Raw genomic sequence first — 21,252 nt, forward strand, 5'->3', positions numbered from 1 at the left:
ATTAACAGAATCTCTTGTTTTCTTTACTTAGTATGATCTCTCTCACATGTCTTGGAATGTCTTTGTTATGAGGAAGAAGTGTTTTGTTTGTTGTGACCCCTTTCTAAAAAGTCATTTCCTTAGTATTAATTTCACATGCTTTTGCTTAGCATTTTAGTTTCTTGAAACTTATTTTATGTCACTTATGTCGAGAGGAAATTCAATTGTTTTGAACTCTTTTCCCTAGAGCATAATTTCAACTAGTCTACATAACTAAACTCGAAACAGATCTTTCTCGGAGTTGTAGTATGTTATAGTCCTGATTATCCCAAGAATACCACTGGATCTGATACATAACAATAAAAAAAAAAAAGAATTTGGTTCAGGAAGAAAGAATACTTTAGTAGCTATTTTTACAGCAACTGTGATATATAGTATGTCTGGGATAGTATGAATTTAATGGCAAATTAGGCAGAATGTTAACATCAGTAAAAATTTTACTTCTTTTCATACATAATGATGGAATTTTTCACACTGATTTTTCAGTTTATGTTTCTTGGAATGCCTGCACAGGTAATATATTATTCTGTTGCCTGTAAATACTGACTTGTTCAACTTAAAGATACATAATCATTATGCTTACAAAATTTTCTACTTATATTATTATAGCTTAAAATGTATCAAATAGTGCAGAATTACTATCTGACAGGTTTTCCAAACACTTACTAACCTAGAAGTCACTTTACGGACCACCACTTGTTAGTTGTATATGTTCTGAGTGCAACTGCTTATCATCGCCTTTCTCTCCTTTGAATAGCAATGAATAAAACCTCCTCTTTTATAGGTAGTTTTATATTACCACCATAATTTCAAGGATGCTGTGAAGAAAAACTTAAAACTTAAATTGATTTTTTAACTGTCCATTCTTGAGTGAACTGTAAAGCCTCTGAAAAAGTGGAAATAGGTTTATATAACCACTTTTCTGCTTTTATTTACGGTTAGTTTTTATTTATCTTTTTATGGATGTATAGTTGACACACAATGTTACATTAGTTTCAAATATGTAACATAGTGGCCCAACATCTCCCTATGTTACCACTGGATTGACAAGTGTAGTTACCATCCTTTACCATAAAACTCTAACTCCACTGACCATACTGCCTATGCTGAACCTTCATCTCTGTGACTTAGTTATCCCATAACTAGAGACCTGTACCTCACACTCCCCCTTCACAGCTTTTTGCCCATCCCCCTATAACCACCTTCCGCTTCTAGTTCTGATTAAACATTTTATTTTGGCAGTTTGAAATATGTACTATTTTTCCACATTTATAGATCTGCTCTTTTACAATTTGATATAACTTAACTACAACTGAATCAGTCACTTTAACAAACTCATTCTTCAGTAACCACATACTTGGCTATTTAAAGTAAAATAGAATCTCTTAAAAATTTATTATGCTTTTGAATGTGAAAAAAAAAGATTTTTTGGTTCTCCAAATCCTTTCCTCTATTTTATCTTTTCCTGCACTTAGAATTCGTTTTCTTTCTTTCCTTTTTTTCTTTTTTTAGGAGTGTTGCTTGCACAAGGGCTAGGGTGAGGGAGAGGCGGAGGGAGAGGCAAAGGGAGAGAGAGAATCTTAAGCAGGCTCCACGCCCAGAACAGAGCCCCACACAGGTTCGATCTCACAATCCTGAGATCATGCCCTGAGTAGAAATCAAGAGCAGGACACTTAAGCAAATGAACCACCCAGGTGCCCCTCCCTGGACTTAGAATTCTTGAAGGGCTGAGGTTTTGTCAAGTTTGTCAACTCAGCGCCTCACACAGTGCCTGTAATCTAGTAAGCACTCCATACCTGTCTGCTGAGTGATTCACACAAAGGCCAGCTGGAAGTCACCAATCCTCCATGCCTATCTGGCTAATGGTACATATTATCCCTAATAACAAGGAAGGCTAAAAAGTGGTGGGGGGTGGGGGGTGGGGCTAGACTTTAAAAGGATAGTAAACAGAAAAACTAAGAGTTGAAAAGTACTGAGAGTTAAAAATCTAATTAGATCATTACAGATTATTCCAATGAGGAAGAAAAGATTTTAAAGAAATCCATACATTTTAAAAACAAGGATGACTCTGGCTGTAATGCTGAAGCATTAGAGAAAGAAAAAGATTAGAGAAGGAAGGTCAATAGGAAGTTATTACTATAGTCCAGAGAAGAAAGAAGGGAGGCCCAGACTATGGTAACTGCAGGAATGGAGAGACAAAGATGTGGCTTACAGTTTTACTTCAGGCATCTCTATTAAGAAAAATCCTCTCAGATTGGATGCGGTTAAACAAACACTGGTATTCTGTATAAAAAGGGCATTTAATAAATTTAATCAATAAATTAATGAAAACCAAAGCTCAATATGAATGAGATTACAGAGTTCTTAACTGTTCCAGGCAAAATGTCCACGAGGTATACAGCTCCAGATGAAATTTCCACGTAGCTGCTGGCAACTATTCAGAAACTATGGGAAGCAGGAGAGGATCCCATAAGGCCAAAGACAGGATATGCAGTGGTACTATTCAAAAATGGAGAAGGCAGCCTGGGTGGCTCAGTCAGTTAAGCATCTGCCTCTTCATCTCAGCTCAGGGTCATGACTTTGAGCCCTGCTTTGGGCTCTTCACTGGGTGTGGAGCCTACTTAAAAAAAAAAAAAAAAAAAAAAAAGGAGGGAAAGGTGATCCTGTCAACTATTGATTGCTGAAGTTAAATATAACTCTAGCCAGGATTCTAGAATCATTTCTTAGATAAGTTTGTGAACATGGAAAAGATAGTAACCAACAAATACTACTGGAAACCAGTATAGCAGTTAATTAAGGACAAATAATGGCAGATTACTGGTCTTTTCCTGACAGTTACTGAACTGATAGGGTTGGTTTTTTTTTTTTAATTAAGTATATAAAATTATCTGGTAGGATTTTTTTAAAAATGAAGTACATAAAATTATCTAGATTTTAGGAAGGCAATTATTTAAGTTTTTTATATGTTTCTCGTGAAAATTTGGAAATATTTGGGGTGAATATGCTAAATTAGCTGAATTTCTGTCAGAACAACTTAAGCCAAAGAATTAATAAGTTTTTTTAACTAATCTTAAGAGAATCTCTGGTACAGCAAACCTTTTTCACCCCTGCCTAATCAACATTTTAATAAGATGTGCATGAAGGCAATGTCAGCATTACCAAACTTACAGCTTATCAAATCTATAGTTAAGTAAGTCCATATTTATCATATGACCAAATATTTTTTTCATTGTTAAAGTCAACAGAATGGAACCCATCTGACAAGATAAAATTTAATATAGATAAGTATGAAGTCCTACCAAAAAAAAATTCTTTTAAAAAATTGGGAGAACATAGCAAAACAACTCAAGAATTTTAGTTGACTACAAAATCAGTAATAAAAGGTGATGTATACGGCACTTAAATGCCAGGGGTCATTCTAAATGCTTTACATAGCAATATGTTCAATTATTCCTTTTAACAATCCTATGAGACAGGTACTATTATAAGCCCCATTTTACATATGAGAAAATTGTGGCCCAAAAAATGTTTACATATTTTACTCAAGGTCACCCAGCTGATAAACTGAAGAGCTAGGATTTAAACCCAGGCAGGTTAGCTCCAGAGTTTGTCTACTCAGCCAGGACATTATTATGAACTAACAGTACAATGTGGTTGCCAAAGAAGCAAATCTACTCTTAATCTTAAAGTACATGTTTTAAAATCAGAAAGGTAACTTACGGTCTTCTTTAATGGTAAATATCTATGGATACCACACTTTTTAAGAAGAATATGGATAAACTGAAGCAAATCCACAAATAAGCTATCAGTAATGTGAGGAGTCTCAAATCAAAAGACTGAGAATATTTTGTCTAAAGAAAGAATTAATGGACTATAAGAAGTATCTTCAAATAGTTGAAACCCCACTTATGGAAGAGACAGAATTAGAACCAGTGAAGATGGAATTTCTGGTTCACTAAAGGAAATTACATTGTAAAAATTGGAATTGTCCAAATACCTATGCCTCAGAAACTAGATAACTATGAATCTTCTCTCCAGAAAAATACACAAATGTATACAATTTTGCATAAAATTTCCAAGAGTCCATAAACCTACTTTTAAATCTATTCATGCCCCACCCCTATAGTAAGATGTCTCAGATCAAAATGGAAAGGATTTAAGTATGAAAAGGCAAGTATATCTAATAATCTTTAAAATGCATTACAACTTATAGTACTATGATCTAAAAATCTCAACTCTATGCTTTCCAGTTTCTTCTAAGACGTATTATGATACATTTTGCTATTAGAGTCTAAAATATGTGATGACAAAGTCAGAAGAAAAAAAAAGAAGTAAAATTTGCCAAGTGACAATGTAAACTTTACTGTGAGTAATTTCTTAGATAGTGTGGCTTATTATTTAACCTTTAAAAGAAACATACTTAAGTTTAAAGATAAAAAGATGCTAAGATGTACTACTCAATATCTAATGCTCAAATTAGAAATTTCCCTGCTCTGCTTTTAAAACTTCATTTTAGGGCAGCCTGGGTGGCTCAGTGGTTTAGCGTCGCCTTCAGCCCCGGGTGTGATCCTGGAGACCCAGGATCGAGTCCCACATCAGGCTCCCTGCATGGGGCCTGCTTCTCCCTCTGCCTGAGTGTCTGCCTCTCTCTCTCTCTCTCTCTCTCTCTCTCTCTGTGTTTCTCATGAATAAATAAAATCTATAAATAAACAAACAAACAAACAAAGCTTTATTTTAAACGCTCCCTTCTTGGGGTGCCTGGGTGGCTCAAGTCAGTTAAGCACCTGCCTTTGGCTCAGGTCATGATATCAAAGTCCTGGGATCAAGCCCCATGTGGAGCTCCCTGCTCAGTGGGGAGGCTGCTTCTCCCTCTCCCTCTGCAGCTCGCTCTCCCTGTCAGATAAACAAATAAAATCTTTAAAAAAACATAAATAAATAAACTCTCCCTTCTTATCCTATTTCTGAGTTAACTGTTAAGAATGACAGACTAACAATAGAAGTCAGAATATTTATGTTCGAATTCACTACCTTTGCCATGAATTTAATTTTTGCTTAGTCTGTTTCCTCATCGTGTTCTAAAAACTTTCAAATATCTAAAAGGGCTGTGGTGCAACGTAATATCATGCATTTTTTTAAAAATATAAAACATAAATTAGCAACAGCAGGACAAAGCCAGTTTTTCTATCATGTTAAAAAAAAAAAGTCCAATCACATTTCAATTCCTAATTATAAAAAAGTCTTTGAATCCTTTAAAGTATCTTTTAGTGCATAATTTTCAGCCACAAATTCTTCTCACATTAGAGATAATCACCTGTGCGTCCAATTTCAATTTGTATTGAGAGCACACAGCTCAGACAGTTAAGAGTTTTTGGCTGCAAGGGAAAAACTTTGAAAGTGCCAGTCGGACTACACATTAAAAAAAAGAGTGGAGGAGAAAGTTACAGGATCACAGACTGGTAATATGAAGTATTACACACTTGAAAAATTCCATTTTCCCTCTTAAACCGCTAGAAATAAAGAGAACTCAAAAGTACGTGGAATAAGCGTTGAGCCTTTATTAAATATAGGTGCCACATTGCTGAAACTGCAACTGTACCGCCAGAACAGTGCTACAGACACCGTGTCTGCCAGTAGACCAGACTCTAGTTCCAGGCACAAGATGTTCTAATAAATAAAAGCATCCAGAGCCAGTACACGAGGGTGATAGAATCTGGGGTCTAGGCATTTGATTTTTCTCCCGGTGTTACTCGAGAATGGGTGCTACTATTAAAGATTTATCATAGCAATAGGATAGTGACGAAGCTTTAGCTAGATTATAGGCTAGCCAGGGAAACAGAAGAGCAACATGCAATGTCAGATGAACTACATTATCTTGCGTTTAATTCTGAGCACAGCCTGGATCACGGTTACAGTCCTAACAGAGGGCAAATGAATAACTTTGTAATTATTGGGTGAAGATCATTTCGAACCATTAAAAGAAGAGTGGCCCAGGAAAAAAGAAAGAAAAAGAAAGAAAGAAAGAAAGAAAGAAAGAAAGAAAGAAAGAAAGAAAGAAAGAAAGAAAGAAAGAAGAAAGAAAGAAAGAAAGAAAGAAAGAAAGAAAGAAAGAAAGAAAGAAAAAAAGAAAGAAAGATCAAACTACCGAAGTCAAATGAAAATTCAGAAAACTAAGATTTAGGGGAGAAAGGGGAAGGAAGAAAGAGAATGAGCTACTGACTTACTAAAAAGAGAGCAAATAAGTGGGACAGGGAGTCTGAGCCCTGTGAGATAGAATGAGGAAGAGAAACGCACCAAAGGCTCAAAGGGAGCTTCAGCAGCAAATATGAAAAGGGATGAGCCTGTTAACTGTTACGACAGAAAAAAAAAAAAAGAGAGAGAGAGAGAGAGAGAGAAACAATACGGGGCGCTTCTCTGAACCCGCGTTCGCGGGAGACCGGAATAAACACGCCGACTCCCGCGGAGCGGCCGACCTGGCCGAGCTCGCTCCAGATGCGCTCCGCAGGCGGGTCCTGGAAACACCCGGGAAGGCGGCTGCAGACCCCCACGAGCCAAGACAACAAAAGTTGGAGCCCGAGACCGACCGGAACCGTGTCTCCGAGCCGATCCTACAAAACCTCTCTATTTTCCAGCGGGGGAGGGGGTCCGAGCCCTGGGCAATTCCTCCAGGCGCGCGGGCCCCCAAAGCGACCCTCCACTTTAGAGGGAAGTTCCCTTTGGCGACATGGGAGGTTCTCGCAAGCGCACGGAGCTTCGTGGCTCTGAAATACACCTGGCGGGGACAGATGGAGGCGTGTGAGTCATGGGCGGCGGAAAAGTCGGAAAACCAGACTTAGGAGCCATCGTTCTGCCCTGAAGACCCGAAGGGACCCGGGAGAGCGGAAAGCAGCCCTTCGCCCGCCGCACGAGGGCACGAGGCGTGACGCGGGGACGCTGCCCCCTCCCGGGGCGCGGGGGGGAGGGGCTCTCCGGGTCCCGCCCCCCACCCCCACCCCACCCCCACTCAGGGGGGACTCGGCCCGGCCCGGGGGCGCCGCGGGGATAAGCAGATGGCCTGGGGGGGGGCTGCCCGGGGCACGAGGGGCCGGGGCCGGAGGCCCTCCGCACGCGGCCCGCGCCCGCGCCCCGGACCTTACCGCCGCTCGGCTGCAGAGGACGAGGCGGCCGCTCAGGGCTGTTCTTCCGAGCCTGGGGCGCGGCTTCGGCGCCTCCGCTCCGGTGGCGCCCGCGTCCCGACGGACTCACCCTGGGGGAAGGGGTGGGCGATCCGCGGCCTGCCCGGCGGAGGCCCGCGAGTCCGCGGCCCTGGGACGCCGGCCGTGCGTGCGCCCGCGAGGCTGCCCAAAAAGGAAGGCTCGGAGCGCGCCCGCGTGCCGAGAAGCGGCGGCGGCCGCAGCCCAGATCCCCGCCGCCTCGTCGCCCTCGCCCAACCCGGCCACGGCCCCGCTTCCCCCGCGCGAGCTTTGGCGGCGGAGCAGCACGGTGAGCCCCGATTGGCTCTCGGCACGAGTGACGTAAGGCGCCGCTGCCCCCGGATTGGCCAGGCCGGCGGTGCGTGCACGGAGTAAACAAACCCCGCCCCCGGGCCTCCCGAGCAGGGGAGGGGGCCGCGCGCTGAGGGGGCGGGGCCTGCGGCGCTCAGCCCGGGGCTCGGCCGCTCGCCGGAGCTTCGCAGGGGCTGCCCCGCGGCGACCCGACCCTCCGCTCCCCAGCCGCGGGCGGCGCGGGCTGCAGGCCTGAGGCCTAAAATTTATGGACACGCCCATTCCCTGGGGCTTGGGGCAGAATCTTGACTTTTCCATCCAACCCCATCCCCCAGGCCCGAAGCAGGAAAACCCCATCTCTCTCTCCCGCTCGGGGAAAAAAGGAACTAAGGAGGTTATATCTGGGTCCCCAGGCCCTCGATGGCTCGCCCCCGGGGGGCAGCGAGGAGGAGGGTGGGGACAAGTGACTTTGAGGCCACGTGTGGGCATCCCGTAATTAATTATCCAGACAATCGGTTAGAGACCACTTGGGGATGTGGGTTCCTCAATACCCAGGCAAATAAAATCCAAACCGGGTCAGGTCACCATGTCATTTAGAAGCTGAAGACAAAATTGCAGCCCACACCCCCAAATACCTGCCCCATTTTGTTCAAAATTAAAACATTTCGTCTATCAATTCAGTGCCTTTGTGAAAAATCACGTAGGAGCTTTCTTTCCCATTCTCGTGGGGTGGGGAAAGAAAATATGCAAAAGAAAAAAGCAAAATGTAAACTATTATGTGATAGGTGCTATGGTGGGGGGGAGGAATAAGCAGAAAAGGTGTTTGAGGGATGGCTTGTATTAAATAGGGTGCTCAGGGAAGGCGGCAGAAGAGATGCCACTTAAGGAAATATCTAAAGGAGGCGAGGGAAGTGAGGGAGCACCTTTGGACTTTTCTCTGAGGTGGGGTGGAGAGACAATTTCTGCATAACTGTACATAGATAAACTCCTAGGAGTTCGAGAATGCTAAATGCAGTACTCTTTGGACCGATTCTAAAATGCAAAAGCCTCAGTGGAGTGATCACCATGCATTTTCCAGTAACAAATCAATAGTGTTTATTAAGTTTCCACAGAAATTTTGTTATAAGGTTTCACGTTAGCAAATACTTTTCAAATACTCTAGGCACAATGAAACAAAAAATGAGCAAGACAGGAAAAAAACCTCCATCCTCAAGAAACTCAGTCTAGCGGGAGAAATGAACGGTAAACCACTTCAGTACAATGTGTAAACCATCATGGTAGACACATAAAGCATTGGGACTAGTGAGGGTAAGACAGGTAGATGTTATTAAGGAGCTGTAATTCTCTCAAGATCTCCTTATCTATAATAAAAACTCAGTGCATAATTTTGGAGGAGGGCTATGGCTGTCAGGGATTCTCGAATCTCTTTAATAAGTGTCTAAGATGAGAATCTGAAGACGATATTAAGTCGAATCATATGAATTGCTAATATTTGGCAACATTCATATGGCTCGACTTACTCTCATACAGAGTTAATATGAGGATTTTGCCCTGTAATATACATATAGTGTTCAATAAATTATGGCAATCGTGATCATTAGATCAGCAGATCACTGCTTTTGAAAAAAAAATATTTAAAAGTCAATGTTTCATAACACCTTCCGATACCACGAAGTAAAATGGGCAGTGAACATTTCAAATTTTCCATATACTGGTTTGATCTAGCTGTGAATTTCCATGACCTAATCAGGGTATGCTGTAAAAGACACTAAATGCTAGTTTCACAGCAGGCCAAGAAATTCAGAATAAGGAACAGCTTGGTTTTGAAGCCAAAAACTGAAAATTCTCCAGAACAGAATAAATTGTCAAGTTGCTTCAGGGAGGAAAATTCATGTAAATCAATTTTTTGTTCCCACTCACAGTTCCAATTTAGCAATTTGCACAACACGCAGCTCTCTTCCTTCTCATTTCCCCATTAAGGGATCTTATTTCCTTTGAAAAGGAAAATAAAGCTTCTACTATCTCCCATGCCAGAGAGTAGATGTCTGAAACATGACAGAACACACACTGATTCTGCAAACACTTATTAAGTACTTACTGTATGCCAAGAACTGTGCAAGGCTTTGGATATACACATATAAATGTCCAAAGAGCTCCATTCATGGGTATTCCTTGTGCTTGGTTCACCCTCATCTCACCTTCACGTGCCTACTTCTCATCAGGGCTGAGATTACTTTCTTCTGAAAAGCCTCCTCGGACTCCCCATCTCCAGCTCTTTTCCCATAAAACTGTGTCTTTGACATTCATCAGACTTACTTATAATTCCTCATTGAGTATCTCAATCTTGTAAACCCCTTGATATTCTGAGTCATGCCACCCTGTTGACTACCCTATCCTCAGTGCTTACGAGCAGCTCGGGAAGTTTTTATTGAATGGATGAGAGTGCCACAGCCCAGCCCAGCTGGAAAGAGGAAAGAAGCATAAATAAATAAATAAAGTATATGCTTGTAAATATGTGGATCACCCAAGAGAGGGCCCCGGAAGATACAGATCTACTAGTTAAAGCTGAAGGACTTCCATGTGCTGCCCTCTCCCCTGGGTGCTGGAGGCGGCTCTCTGTAGCCACAGCTAGAGGACTTCTGGACTAGTGCCTCTCAGGCTTTTGTGTGCACAGAAATCACTTCGAGATCTTATCAAAATTCAGGCTTTGAGTCAGTAGGTCTGAGGTGGGATGTAGAGGCTGCATTTCCAATCAGCTCCCACCCAGCACTGGCGCTGCTACACCAAACACCACACTTTGAGTAACAGGTTCCTAACGACACCTTTTTATTGTACAAAAAAGATCTGCAGTTGTCTGGGACAGTTGCAGACACCGACTTTTTAAAAACAGCATCCTGTTTTCACACCTAACCCATCCAGTGACTGACAAAAGAATAACACTTAAAAGAAAAATGTGTTAAATCAAGGCCTTGTCTTCCAGACACTGTCTGTCCTATTATGTGCAGCTGAATCACATCAATAGGGTGGAGGGGAATCCAAGCCTTGGAATTTCCTCAGACAGGAACACAACCCTCTCCTGAGTTCATATCTGGAACGACTTAGTTGGTTAGGCCAATGGAAGGATTTCACAAGTTGCCCTTAATAAAAGTAACCTCTTCTCAATATCAAACCTAACATCTTTTTGTGATAAAAAATGTATTCATCCTAAAAATACGTTAAGTATAAGGAATAATGATAAACCCTCATGTACCCACCCTCATGTACCAGCTTAAGAAATCGACTCTTACCATCACTGGAGCTCTGTGTGTGCCTCCCCAACAGGACCCTCTGCCTTTCCCTCCCTATAATAACCCTATCCTCAGTTACAACCTTCTTGTTTTTCTGGACAATTTCAACACATACTTATTTAACGCCAAGCAATATATTGCTTAGTTTTGCATGTTTTTGAACTATATATATCCAGGGTCAAACATTATTACTCATCTGCAAATTATTATTGGCTCACTTTGTTTGAGTCATGTCTTAATGTAATTCATTCATTTTCATGGATGTAAAAAACAACAAAATTTATATAATCCATTCTCTTGCTGATAGACATTTGTTTTTTTTTTTTCTTCTATTCTGCTGTTATGAATATGCTTGGACACCTCTCCTCTGTAGATGTGAAAGATGTGAGTCAAAATATTTAATGACTAGTAATGCACAAATCTGCTTATTCTCCTTCCTCATTCCTTCTCTGAGGCAAATTCTTCTATGCAGGTGGTTTATTCTGGGAAATGATTCCAAGGAACAGGAATAGGGGCTGGGAGGCTTGAAACATGAAGGAGGAAAAGCCAATCTAAGGCTGTGTTTCTGAGATGGTCATCTGCTGGAGGCCACTGAGGCTGGATGGAGCTGAAGAGTGCAAGGAGCTGTGAAGAACACATCTCAGAATTGTCCACTTATGGAACCGAAGAGCAGCATGTTTATACACTGGTTCTCATCCCCATTGTTTATAAGTTGCACCGTAGAGTCTCCGCTCTCTAGCACCTCCTAGTTTGATCATAGGTGAAAATGACAGAATTGGTTCCAATCAGTTCGAAGCTGGGAGACAGAGAAATCCCAGCCCACAAAACAGAGGAGTTATGGTGATGCAAGGTGCTGTCAGGTTATAACTGGACAGATGATTACTGCAACAACTGGAATAAAAAGGTGGACCAAGAGGACGTGAGGTGGACCAAAAGATGACCAATAGTGGTATAAATAAATAATAAATGGAAGATGAGAGACAGCTCTTCCAATGAATGAATGTAAAGAAATCATGTAAATAGGAAATCACCATTATTAGACAAATAGTACAGGAGTAATAGTTGCCAGCAAGAACTAACCATGCATGCTCAAACCAGTGAGTGAAAAGTTTGATGGGAAACGGGGTATTTAAAAAAAAAAAAAAAAGGAAACGGGGTATTTAAATGGTTTAAAACGATCTCCTCACAAGATGCTTATTAGTCACAAAGGGGCAAATAGTAACCTTATGATAGAAAAACTTGGCAGATACCACCTTAATCGAGTGATCAGGTTAACGTCGTCAATAAGAAGACATACTGATGTGTCTCCCTGATAGCATGCCTGGAGAAGGCCACATTGCTTCTGTAGCATCGTAACAAAAATTCAGAACCTTAGCCTAATCACAAGAAACTGTCAGGCCATCTCAAATTGAGGGACATTCTATAAAGTAACTGCTAGTACTCTTTGTCAAGAAAGATGTGAAGAAAAAAGAGACTGAGGAACTGTCAGATTGGAGGAGACTAAGGAGACATGAAAATAAATGCCATGTGGGACCCTTGATTAAATCCTGGGCCAGGAAAAGGACAGTAGTTGGAAAAGTGACAAGATCCAACTAAGATCTGTAGATTAGTTAATCCTGTTCTATCAATGTGAATTTCCTGGTTTGGGTGATTATATTATGGTTAGGTAAATTATTAATTAGGGGACGCTGGATGATGAGGGGAACTTGGTGCCATTTTCTCAACTTTTTTTGTTAAGTCTAAAATTATTTCAAAATAAAAAGTTAAAAAATTAGGGCCTGAAATTCCCCTTTTCTGGAAAGCACTTCGGTGGCACTGAGGCTACTGGTCCCAACAATTTGAGACTTCTCTTCCTCTCATTGTGTTGAAGTGAAACTGACATGCAATAAACTGTGCAAAAAGTAAATCATTTGGTGAGTTTGGGCATAGGTATACACCCATGAAATCACTGCCATAATCAAGATAATGAATTTATTGTTTAGAGTCAATTTTATGTGGCTCTCTCATTTCTGCTTATCTTGCAAGCAGAGGCACTGAGGCAATAGTGTCTCCCTCCAGACTAGAGGGCAGTTTTATTTACTGTTCAATATAGTAAAACACAGGTGCCCGGGTGGCTCAGTCAGTTAAGTGTGGACTCTCGATTTCCACTCAGATTGTGATCTCATGGTTGTGAGATTGAGCCCCACATCAGGCCCCGTGCTCATCCTGGAGTCTGCTGGAAATTCTCTCTGCCCCTCCCCTCGCGCAGGCACACTCCCTCTCCCGATGTAAATAAATAAAATCTTTTTTAAAAAGCAATAATATAATTTCCTCAAGAGTGAGCATCAGACACATTTACTTGCAGCCCCTTACAAGACCCAAATCTCCTAAGCTTAAGATTCCTCAGCTGTACTGCAGACTCACTGCATACACAGCATCAACCTGGACTGCTTCATGTAGGAGTTGAAAAGTAAAGGAAACCAACGCAAATATGAAGATTGTGGTGTTTGCTATGCCTGTGAGTAATAAAGACTCTGACCCAGGAGTCTCCTATCTTCTGTCAATATTCGTGGAACTGTGGAAGGCTAATTTGTTAGTTTCCAAGTAGAGTAAAATTTTAAATTCTTCTCAGTTCTTGACAATGCCTGGTGATGAAGCTGAGATGCTGACAGAGACTGGACTTTATAGAAGAGACTGGGCAAGAGCCATGTGGACTGGGTGAGAGGATATGAGAATTCCCTGGGATCCAGGAGCTAATGTTCTTGCCCAAGTGGAGGGGGAGGGGGAGGAGGAGGGGGAATTAGCAAATCTAATGTATCTGTCCTATGATCTCCAGCTCTTAATTGGGTGTTTCTTTTTCTAAGTAGCAAAAAAATTCATTATCCCCTATCATCCCCATTGTTTCCTACAATTTTTTTTTACAGTTGCAAGACTCTTTAAAAATATTGCTATAAATTTTAGAAAAGCCAGCTCTGCCTATCTCCATAACGCCCCCCCTTCCTTATTCTCCTTAGACTAACATTACTTTGACCTAAAATGAAATTAAAAGAAAACTTCTCTTTTCCTCCTAATAGTTGAATGTTTATCAACCTTCAAATTTCCTACTTTGGAATGATACCATGGGCCCCACTACAGTCAAGGAATGGAATCCAGACTGACTGAATCCTTCACCATCCAAATGTTGCTGTGCATGTGTGCAAACCCAAAGCAATGAATAGAGAAACACTAAATAAAAATTACTTTAATACGTAATATGTATATAAAAAATCATTTACTGTTTCATTATAGTTTCCCAAATAATTTAGGTAATTTTCAGAATGGATTTTTAAGAACTGCTAGGTTCTTTCATGTTAGTATTTGAAATTTTTCCTTAATTAAAATCTTTCTAAATATTTAAAAATACAGTATATTTTCACAACAAACCATATCATTTTTCCCACCACAAAGAATTAACCCTCTTCTCTAGTAATTTCCCTTGCGCAAAAATGTACAATATAGAATGACAAGCCTAACAGGATTTAAAGAGGCAGGGTTACAGAAAACCTTTCTTCTCTAACCGTATTAAGCCCAAATTTATCTTGTAGTTAACATATGCTTGTTTCTCTGTGACCTTTTTTTTTTTTTTTTAAGATTTTATTTTTAAGTAATCTCTATACCCAATATGGGGCTCAAACTCACAACCCCGAGATCAAGAGTCACATGATCTACTAACTGAACCAGCCAGGTGCCCCAATTTCTCTGTGACCTTCTTATGAGCAGGAACCAAAATAGGAAATAGCATTAAAAAAGAATTTCCAGGTAAAATTAAAAAGAAATCCAAAAGTTAAAGTAGAAAAAAGATTAGAGAAAAATTCACATACGCATTCCTATTGCTATGCACCTAGACTGTATTTGTAGATCTCAACATTGACTTATGAGGTTCTCAATGACTATTTAATAACACTATGAAATTTGTAAAGAACATCAGAGAAATAAGATTATGAATTCGCTGATGCATATGAACTAGAATCTGTATTCATCATCTTGCACAAATAGGAAAATTTCAAGTTAATTTTAAACAATCATTCTGAAACACAAATCACCTTATTTTAAATAAAAGAGATTACAAACATTATGATAGCTATGGACAAAACATGTATTTGTACATTCTACTTAACATTCTAAGTAAAAGTATCTTTGAAACTGTTTTGCTGTTATACAGTATTAGTACTATAATACATAATGAGTACAGAAGAAATGTGAGAACTCTTCTGCCAGTACATTATAAAATCACATTCAAGTGCTCTATACACTTTGCCTAGAAGGATTTAGAAATGCTACTTAATGATTTTTTTAAGTCACCATACTGATTTTAAAAAGATTTTTTAAAAAGATATTCATGTAAAGATATGGCTCATTTAGCAAACATCCCAATTAGCAAATGGACAAAAGACATGAATAGACATTTCACTGAAGAGGATAAATAGATGGCAAAAAAGCACATGAAGAGATGTTAAACACCATTATTAATTGGGGAAATGCAAATTAAAACCATAATGAGAAAACTTCACACCTATCACAGTAGCTAAATAAAAAATTGTGACATCAAATGCTGGTGAGGATATGGAGAAATTGGATCACTCATACATCGCTGGTTGGAATGTAAAATGGTACAGCTACTCTGGAACAGTCTGAAAGTTTCTTGTAAAGATATGGCTCATTTAAATTGAAACCTTACTCTGGGAAACGAACTAGGGGTGGTGGAAGGGGAGGAGGGCGGGGGGTGGGGGGGAATGGGTGACGGGCACTGAGGCGGACACTTGACGGGATGAGCACTGGGTGTTTTTCTGTAAATTGGTGAATTGAACACCAATAAAAATTAATTTATAAATAAAAAAATAAATTGAAACCTTACATCATTTATTTTCTAAATAATATAGATATCTATACAGACATAGCCATTTTGATAACTCAAATTTATAATAAAGGGGGGAAAGGCAGTAGAAATGGCATACAGAGAATTTCAGAAATATCTGATTCTTCAGGTTCCTGTCTCTAACATTCCCACTCCCAAGATCATTCCTGCATTACCCTAAGGGCAAGGGTCCCAGGGGAATAAGGTGACAAAACAGCCAAAGACTTAGAACCAGTGTTCTAAGTGCAAAAAATATTTGCATTTTGGTATTCATATTTTTAATATCTGAGGCTCCAAAACTTAAAAACAATGTGGTTTTGGATCACCTACTTGACTTCTTTGGGGTTACTGTTTTGACTGGTTTGAACCAGATGACCCAGCATTGGGTATGCAAGAAGATGATTCTGGGACCAGATAGGTCCAGAGTATATTTTAATTCTAACTGAGAAACATGATCTAGATTTCCCAAAGGGATTCAGAGTCCTTTAGGGTAGATTAGAGCCATCGAGGTTGTCTCTGGATGACTCTAGAATCGCTTCAAGTTGAAGAACTCCAGGGTCCTCTTCTTCAGAGAATTATAAAATACTTGCCAAATTCCTGGGTTAGATTATTTTAATTAAAGACTGGTCCCCAGTATAGGTCCTCTGCAGAAGGGGATGTTTCTGAAGTTACTTCCATCTAACGTGAGAGGGTTTGGTGTTCTTAAGATTCTATCTGTGAGCTAGCTGTCTGCAGTCAAATACACAAAACCTGTGAATGAAAAGGCTTCAACGGTACCTTAGTTGATATAACTATGTGTATCTCTACACAAACACATACGCAAACATATAAACATATGAAGAATTAAAAAAAAAATGTAAGAGGATTCTAGCTCTCATAAGTTGACCCTTCAACAACACGGGGGGTTAGGCGTGCTAATCCCCTGCACAAAGACCTGTGTATAATTTTTGACTCCCCAAAAACTTAACTATTAATAGCCTACTGGGACCAGAATCTTTACTGATAATATGAACAGTTGATTAACACATAGTTTGTATGTTATCTGCATTATACACTGTGTTCTGAAAATAAAGTAAGCTAGAGAAAAGAAAATACATTTACAGTATGGTACATACATTTATGGAAAAAATCTGCACATAAGCGGACCTGCACAGTTCACATCCATGTTGTTCAAGGGTCAACTGTTGTCCTTTTTAATCCAACAAAAGATATTTTACTCGCAACAAATATATGCTGCTCCCTATTAACAAATGTATGTAAATCAAGGATGAAGTATATATGCAAAAAAAGTTACACTTATAAAGTAAAAATTCATCCCACCAATAGGAAGGCACAGAGTTGAGTTCTGTGGAAGTAGACATAGTTTCTGTTTTTGGGGAACTTCCAGTTTGATGGGAGTCTTGCACAGAACCAGGTAAAAGAGAGTGATCATCTCTTTTGTTCAGAGATGAAAAGGAAGCAAAAAGGCAGATCGAGATGCTTTGCAGACTACATTAATACTATACTGAAGTCATAAGCCCACTCATTAAGACCACAGAGGATACAGGCAGGCATGGGGACGGCAGTGAGTGGGTAAAAAACAGCAGAAGACAATTACAACATAAGATTTTTTTTCTTGCCTTATTAACCAGTAAAATAGAAACCCTATTTAAGATACAACCATCTCTTTTTGCTAACAACCATATCCTAAGGTAAAATGAGGCAGAGAGAAAAGAAGCATGATAGACACACTACATTTGCTGAGTCTTCAATTTTCTTCTAATAGTCTATATTACTGGTTCTCAACTGGGGGTGATACTGCCTCCTGCAGTATAAGCCAAATAGCCTGTAATGCGTAATACAACATCCCAAGACAAAGCATTACTTGTCCCAAACATCAATCATACTGAGACTGAGAAACCATCTTATGGTGGCATAAAAAAAAAAAAAAAAGAAAAATCAGTAAGTCTAGGTATGAAAGCAATTAGTATCATTTTAAAAAGGACTGTACAGAAACATTCTCCTCCTTGATAAGGTAGCTACAGGCCTCCTAAAGATATCTGATTGATCCATAATGGGAAAATAAAACATGCTGAGAAATCTTAGAATGATTTTTTTAAACTGCAAATATTAGCGTATAAATGAAAATAAACTTGGAAGATGGAAAGAAAGGATAATTTTTTTGCTCAACTGATTTTGAGTATCAACTGTCTCTACAACCATGAAAGCAAATGTGGTCACATTTCTGATCTAGGTCAAATCTGGCAAAAGATTTACTAAACTGTGTCACTAAAAAACAGCCAGAAGTAGTAAAAATAAAAGATTAATTCTAGACTAATAGAAGAAAAAATTAGCCACTGATTTTTGAAGAGATAATTCCGATGAGACCTGTTCACAGTTATTTTTTCTGATTATCTAAAAGGTACTTATTTATCCTTCATCTTGTGGTTTTATGATGAGAAAGAAGAATGTGAAAAGGAAATGAGCTAACAAAGTTTTAAGTATTAATAATATTACAATTCAGTATATCCTAACACAAAAAGACAATTCTTTCCTATGAAATCATACCCACTGAGAAGTAGAATCTGTGAGAAACAGATATAAAAAACAACAGAGCAGCTTGCAAGTGATCGGATTTTGATAAAAGGGCCTATAATCAGTCACTGAGCTTTGTAAAAGGGACATAAAAAAATGAAAATAAAAAGAAGAGTATCATCTACATAATGGAGTCTGATTTGTTACAGTAAACAAAACACCTCCACTAACAAAAATATTTCCAAATCTTAATGAATGGAGCTAATGATACTATATATTGGCTGTAATGATTCCACTACAAATTTTAATACTTCAAGAAGACAAAGTTCACTGAAATGTAATTTGCAGAAATGGAGTGTGTGACCCCTAGTCCTATCATATCTGTCACTGAAATGGACATATATGATGGCAACAACAAAATTCCCTATAATAGTCACTTTTTATGTTACGTTAGTATTTAACAGCTAGCTCTATAATAGTAGGTCTTTATGTGATAAAGCCTGATAAAGAGGGGAATAAATTCATTATTGCTACATGCCTAAATGGTGGGAGGGGCAAATAACATGAGAACAAGTTGGAGGGTAGTATCCTGCCACAGGACAATTTTCTACTGGGCCCGAAGCTACTTGCTGCTCTGATTCTTTCACATTTGTTTCTATCAAGACAGTCTGAGAATGTGGAACTGTCCCTGCACCTCTCCGTGGAATTCTGGCCCAATAATCGCTGGAGGGTAATCACTTGTATAAATACATCTCCATTACCCACTGCTCCTATCTCACAGAGATGAGTAGACTGAACAAAAATAAAAGACACCTGGATAAGTAAAATACCCACAACGAAGGCAAATCTTACATCACCAATGTATTAGGGCACTTTCTTCAAATTAAGCTCTTCGATTAGGCACTTAATAAAAGCAAAAGACATTTATGCAAGTATCTCAACAACAAAGATAAAGAACAGGAAGAAAAAAGCAGATTTATATTCAGTACCAACATTGTGTAAAAAATGGGATGTTATACTTTAGCCAGAAATTTTTTAAAGAAATCCTATTTGAGGAAGAAATTATTTTTTTGTTCCTTTTGAATCATTACCCTTTGTAGTTTCACTGACTAAAGTTATTTTTCAATACATAAAGAATGCTCAGAATTTGGTTAAAGAAGGAAAAATTAAGGCAGTGTCTTTAAACCCAATAAAGGAAAGAACTAACATAACCCTATCTGAGAGGGGCACATCGAGCTCATATTTGGATAGAGTATTGAGCAATTATGGCTTTCAATATAAAATATTAATGTTTCCAAATTCCACATTTCCTCAGTTATTCTTTCTTTCTAGCTATATGAACTTCATATAGCCCATTTAATTTTAAAGAGTTAAGGAACACCTGTCACTTAATTTTGGAACAAAACATGAATGGTGATTGACCTAGAATTATTAACTCAAGAGAGTCAACGGTTATGTTCGTATGTATCATTGACCCAGTATAAAACGGAGGAGGACCCATGGCTGTCAAAATATGGCTGGAAATGGTTAATGTCCTTTGGAATCTGCTACAAAACAGAAGATATAAAGTTTTGAGGTACTGTTGCCTTATAATCTTACCAGGCTTTAGATTTAAAAATTAGGGATTTTTTGTTTTGTTTTGTATTCAAAAGAGCAATGTTTTTTTCTCTCAGGTTGCAAAGCTCATCTGAAATCTTCTTAGTCATCGTCGTATTGGTTATTATCCCTGAGCTGTGTCTCATCAGCATGTCCCATCAACCAGCCATATATGGTTTCCGTCATTCCTGTTAGTGCTACATCTTGTTATACCAATTCATGGAGCGTTTCACTGCTTTGACCCAGTTTTCCATGCTCATTTCATATTCTTGCCATTTCTTCTGTGGCTCGAAAACCACTTCGCTTTGCCTCAGTTTCTTTAGTTCCTCCTTGTCAGTCCAAAACCCTATAGGTGGAAAAAATTACTCTCAAATTTTAAGGCAAATAAGGAGTCCATAAAGTTTATCCACAAACCTATGCAAACTGGTGCACAGGGAAACAACTATTGTTTTAAAACACAATTCAGGGGATCCCTGGGTGGCGCAGTGGTTCGGCGCCTGCCTTTGGCCCGGGGCGCGATCCTGGAGACCAGGGATCGAGTCCCGCATCGGGCTCCCGGTGCATGGAGCCTGCTTCTCCCTCTGCCTGTGTCTCTGCCTCTCTCTCTCTCTCTGTGACTATCATAAATAAAAAAAACAAAAAAACAACAACAACAACAAAAAAAACACAATTCAAAATATTTTGTTGATTTTGAATTTTGTTCAATTGACTATCCCTGGGAATAAATACACCAGGATTTTAAAATCATTTGATTTCTAACTATCAGCTTTACTTCCGTGTGGCACAGCATCAAACCATTTCCAGAGCAATCTCACCCTATCATCATTTAATTTCATGACTTGCTATGAAGAAAACAAGTAAGTAACTGTATATTTTCCCTTTACATAATTAAAAAAAAAAACAAAGATAAATTAAGATTTTGGTCATATATCTTGAAGTAAGAGGCAACTCCCTAGAATACGGATGAATTCAAAGTTGAGCCTGAATATAACAAGTAGTTTCTTTTTCAAGCTATTGTATTTCATAGAAGTTATTTAAATTCCACTTCATGATAATATTGTTCTGGCATATATTGTTCTTCACAAATGTGATTTATAATAAAAAGAAGCAAGAAAACATATTTATAACTATGACCATAAGTAGTCTGAAATAGTCTAGGTGTCTTGTTAATTAAGCTGGTATATTACACTTACTCTGAAGTACTAACATAGTTGACAAGTCTCCCCAAAGTATATTTTCTCTCACCAATAACGTCTCTTTGTATTGGAAAGATTTGAAATTAAATACAAAAATAATGAAATAGATAAAGCTCAAATACATAAAGCTCAAGCTACTATGTTCTAAGAATAATCTATATGTGTTTGTTAAAGTATTTTAAATGTTCAAGAGAATCTGAGATATTTAGTCTTATAAGGTGAAAAGGCATAGAAAAATTTGATTTACCTTATAAACAATATTAGAA

The 21,252-nt window shown here is 39.1% G+C and overlaps 2 protein-coding genes across 19 annotated transcripts in view; both read right to left on the reverse strand.

The window, feature by feature from the left end:
- TFDP2 (transcription factor Dp-2) overlaps positions 1–7,490 on the reverse strand; it is a 163,453-nt gene extending 155,963 nt beyond the window's left edge. For 2 of the 16 annotated variants that reach the window (XM_072727035.1, XM_026018501.2), the window contains exon 1: positions 7,173–7,472. The gene's annotated coding sequence lies outside the window, so the exon portion shown is untranslated. Of the gene's footprint in view, positions 1–2,408; positions 2,657–7,172 lie in introns of those variants that run through there. The other 14 variants (XM_072727038.1, XM_072727051.1, XM_072727032.1 and 11 more) reach the window with 13 other exon arrangements.
- Positions 7,491–14,012: 6,522 nt separating this feature from the next.
- The window catches only part of GK5 (glycerol kinase 5), a 73,795-nt gene continuing 66,555 nt past the window's right edge, over positions 14,013–21,252 (reverse strand). For all 3 annotated transcript variants that reach the window (XM_072727053.1, XM_072727052.1, XM_072727055.1), the window contains one exon: positions 14,013–20,136. In XM_072727053.1, coding sequence (XP_072583154.1) covers positions 19,988–20,136 — 149 coding nt within the window. In that variant the 3' untranslated portion in view covers positions 14,013–19,987. The remainder of the gene's footprint in view (positions 20,137–21,252) is intronic.

The sequence above is a fragment of the Vulpes vulpes genome, chromosome 11 (genome assembly GCF_048418805.1).
Source record: "Vulpes vulpes isolate BD-2025 chromosome 11, VulVul3, whole genome shotgun sequence".
Taxonomy (NCBI): Eukaryota; Metazoa; Chordata; class Mammalia; order Carnivora; family Canidae; genus Vulpes; species Vulpes vulpes.